The sequence below is a fragment of the Parus major genome, chromosome 10 (genome assembly GCF_001522545.3).
Source record: "Parus major isolate Abel chromosome 10, Parus_major1.1, whole genome shotgun sequence".
Classification (NCBI taxonomy): Eukaryota; Metazoa; Chordata; class Aves; order Passeriformes; family Paridae; genus Parus; species Parus major.
Window position 1 is genome coordinate 1,771,429 of NC_031779.1, and position 1,938 is coordinate 1,773,366.

Sequence of the window (1,938 nt, forward strand, 5' to 3'; positions counted from 1 at the left end):
CCCCATGGGGAGAGCATCCATCCCTCCTTCCCCTGATCCTCCTGAAGCCAGGATCCAATCCCATGGGGAGAGCATCCATCCCTCCTTCCCCTGATCCTCCTGAAGCCAGGATCCATCCCCAGTGGAGCACAAGTGACACCTGAGCAGTCACCAAATCTCACGCTCCACAAAGGGATCAAAAATGAGGGGTTTTTTTTTAACTCTCCCTTCTCCCTGCCAGGAATCCAACCTAGATTTGGGCCTGTCCCTTCCCCCATCAGGAATCAAACCTTTCCTCAGCTCCTCTGGGTCACAGTTGGACTCACCCAGAGCCACGGGGTCGCTGCTGAGGCCGGGAGTAGCCACAATGATCTGATCCAGGGATTCCTTGTTTCCCAGCATCTTGAAGACCTGCCAGGGAAAGCAGAGAAGATTGGGAATGTCACCCACTGTGGGACTGTCCCCAGAGGGAGGGGACAGCCCAATTCCCCCTGGGAGCAGAGCACTCACGGCATCTCTGTAGGCAGGGCTGCTGTGCAGGGCAGTGTGCAGGACACGGAATTCCCGGACTGCTGCCACCTTATCCACGGGCTCTGAGGGGAGGAAACACCACAACAAAACACAGCTCGGCCTCTGACAGCCATTTCACACCCCACTGAGGCTGTCATGCTGCAACAGGGATTCTTTAACATCCTCGGCTTGGGTGCAGCCGCTGCAGAGTAACAACTCGCTGTGCTCCCAGATCATAAAAATACCCAGGAATATCCTCCCACACGTGCCATTAGAGGAATGCCAGCTCAAACTCCTCTTTCTGTACAGTCAGGCACAGCAGAAGCGCACACCAGCCTGCTCCAGATTCCCTGGCAGCGCCCTAAAATGGATCACAGGCAATTAAGGAAGGGATGATCCCTCTCCATGCACAGCTCATTCTTTAACTCTTCTGTCAGCAGGAAACCAACACCCAGCTGCTGCTGGGAGAGGTGAGGAGTTCCCAAACAAGGGGATTCATTCACCTGGAAACCTCCACGGCAGCGAATACCAGGAGAAGCTGCTCCTCAGTCCCTAATAAAACACATCCCAAGGAGAATCCAAGGGGTGATCCCTGCAGTTCCTCACCCGGTTTCTGGTCAGGCTCAGGCCAGGACTTGCGCAGGACATGGACAGTGGAGCCGGACTGGATTCCATAAAAATCCAGGGTCTGGTCATCCCTCAGCTTCCGGCCACAGTAGATCAGGTCTGGGGGGGAGAAACACCTGAAGATAAACCCGTGGCACTCTCAGATCGACCTGGTGGTCTCTAGGTGTGGCTCAGAGCAGCTGTAGCTGCTCCAACTGGCCAGGGAACAACACAGGGAAGTTGTGGAGCTGAGACTCGGGAGAGAAATCATGAAGCTGATCTAGAGGAGGTGGCAGAGTCACCCTCTGTGTAAGAGCTGACCTCTCCCTCAATTCTGACGAGAGAGCTCACAAGGACAGAGGTGGTGGGAAGCCCAAATAATCCTTAACAAGGGCACCACCGCGGCTGGAGCACCGCGACCCCAAGGGAACAGGGAAGGAACACCGAGCCCTCCCAGCAGCAGCAGCAGCAGCAGGATGTCGCGTCCCAGCCGCGGAAAGGACGGGCCGAGGGTGTCCCCAAGCGGTGGGCCGGCCGCACCGATGAGCTCCCACACGCACCGATGAGCTCGGGGTCCGGCATGGATTCCTGCAGCTTGCCCGTGATGAGCTGCTTGAGGTGCGAGATGCTGCAGCCGCCCAGCGGGCACTCGCCCAGTTCGGTCTCCGGCAGGCGCAGGATGGATTTGGGGGCCAGCGGCTGCTCCGCCAGCTTCACGGCGATGTGCCACTCCGGCAGGGCCATGGCGGCTCTGCCGTGCGGGACAGCCGCACTGAGAGCCCGCACACACACACCGCCCTCACCGGCCCCAGCGCCCACCGAACCCGGCCAGCCACAGCCCCG

General features: G+C 58.7%; 1 protein-coding gene across 1 annotated transcript in view; it reads right to left on the reverse strand.

Annotated features, from left to right (window-relative positions):
• Nucleotides 1–1,932, reverse strand: part of UBL7 (ubiquitin like 7) — a 7,313-nt gene extending 5,381 nt beyond the window's left edge. The window contains exons 1-4 of the mRNA XM_015638403.1: nucleotides 1,656–1,932; nucleotides 1,096–1,215; nucleotides 490–572; nucleotides 162–390 (exon numbers count right to left, since the gene is read on the reverse strand). Coding sequence (XP_015493889.1) covers nucleotides 162–390; nucleotides 490–572; nucleotides 1,096–1,215; nucleotides 1,656–1,839 — 616 coding nt within the window. The 5' untranslated portion in view covers nucleotides 1,840–1,932. The remainder of the gene's footprint in view (nucleotides 1–161; nucleotides 391–489; nucleotides 573–1,095; nucleotides 1,216–1,655) is intronic.
• Nucleotides 1,933–1,938: the final 6 nt, after the last annotated feature.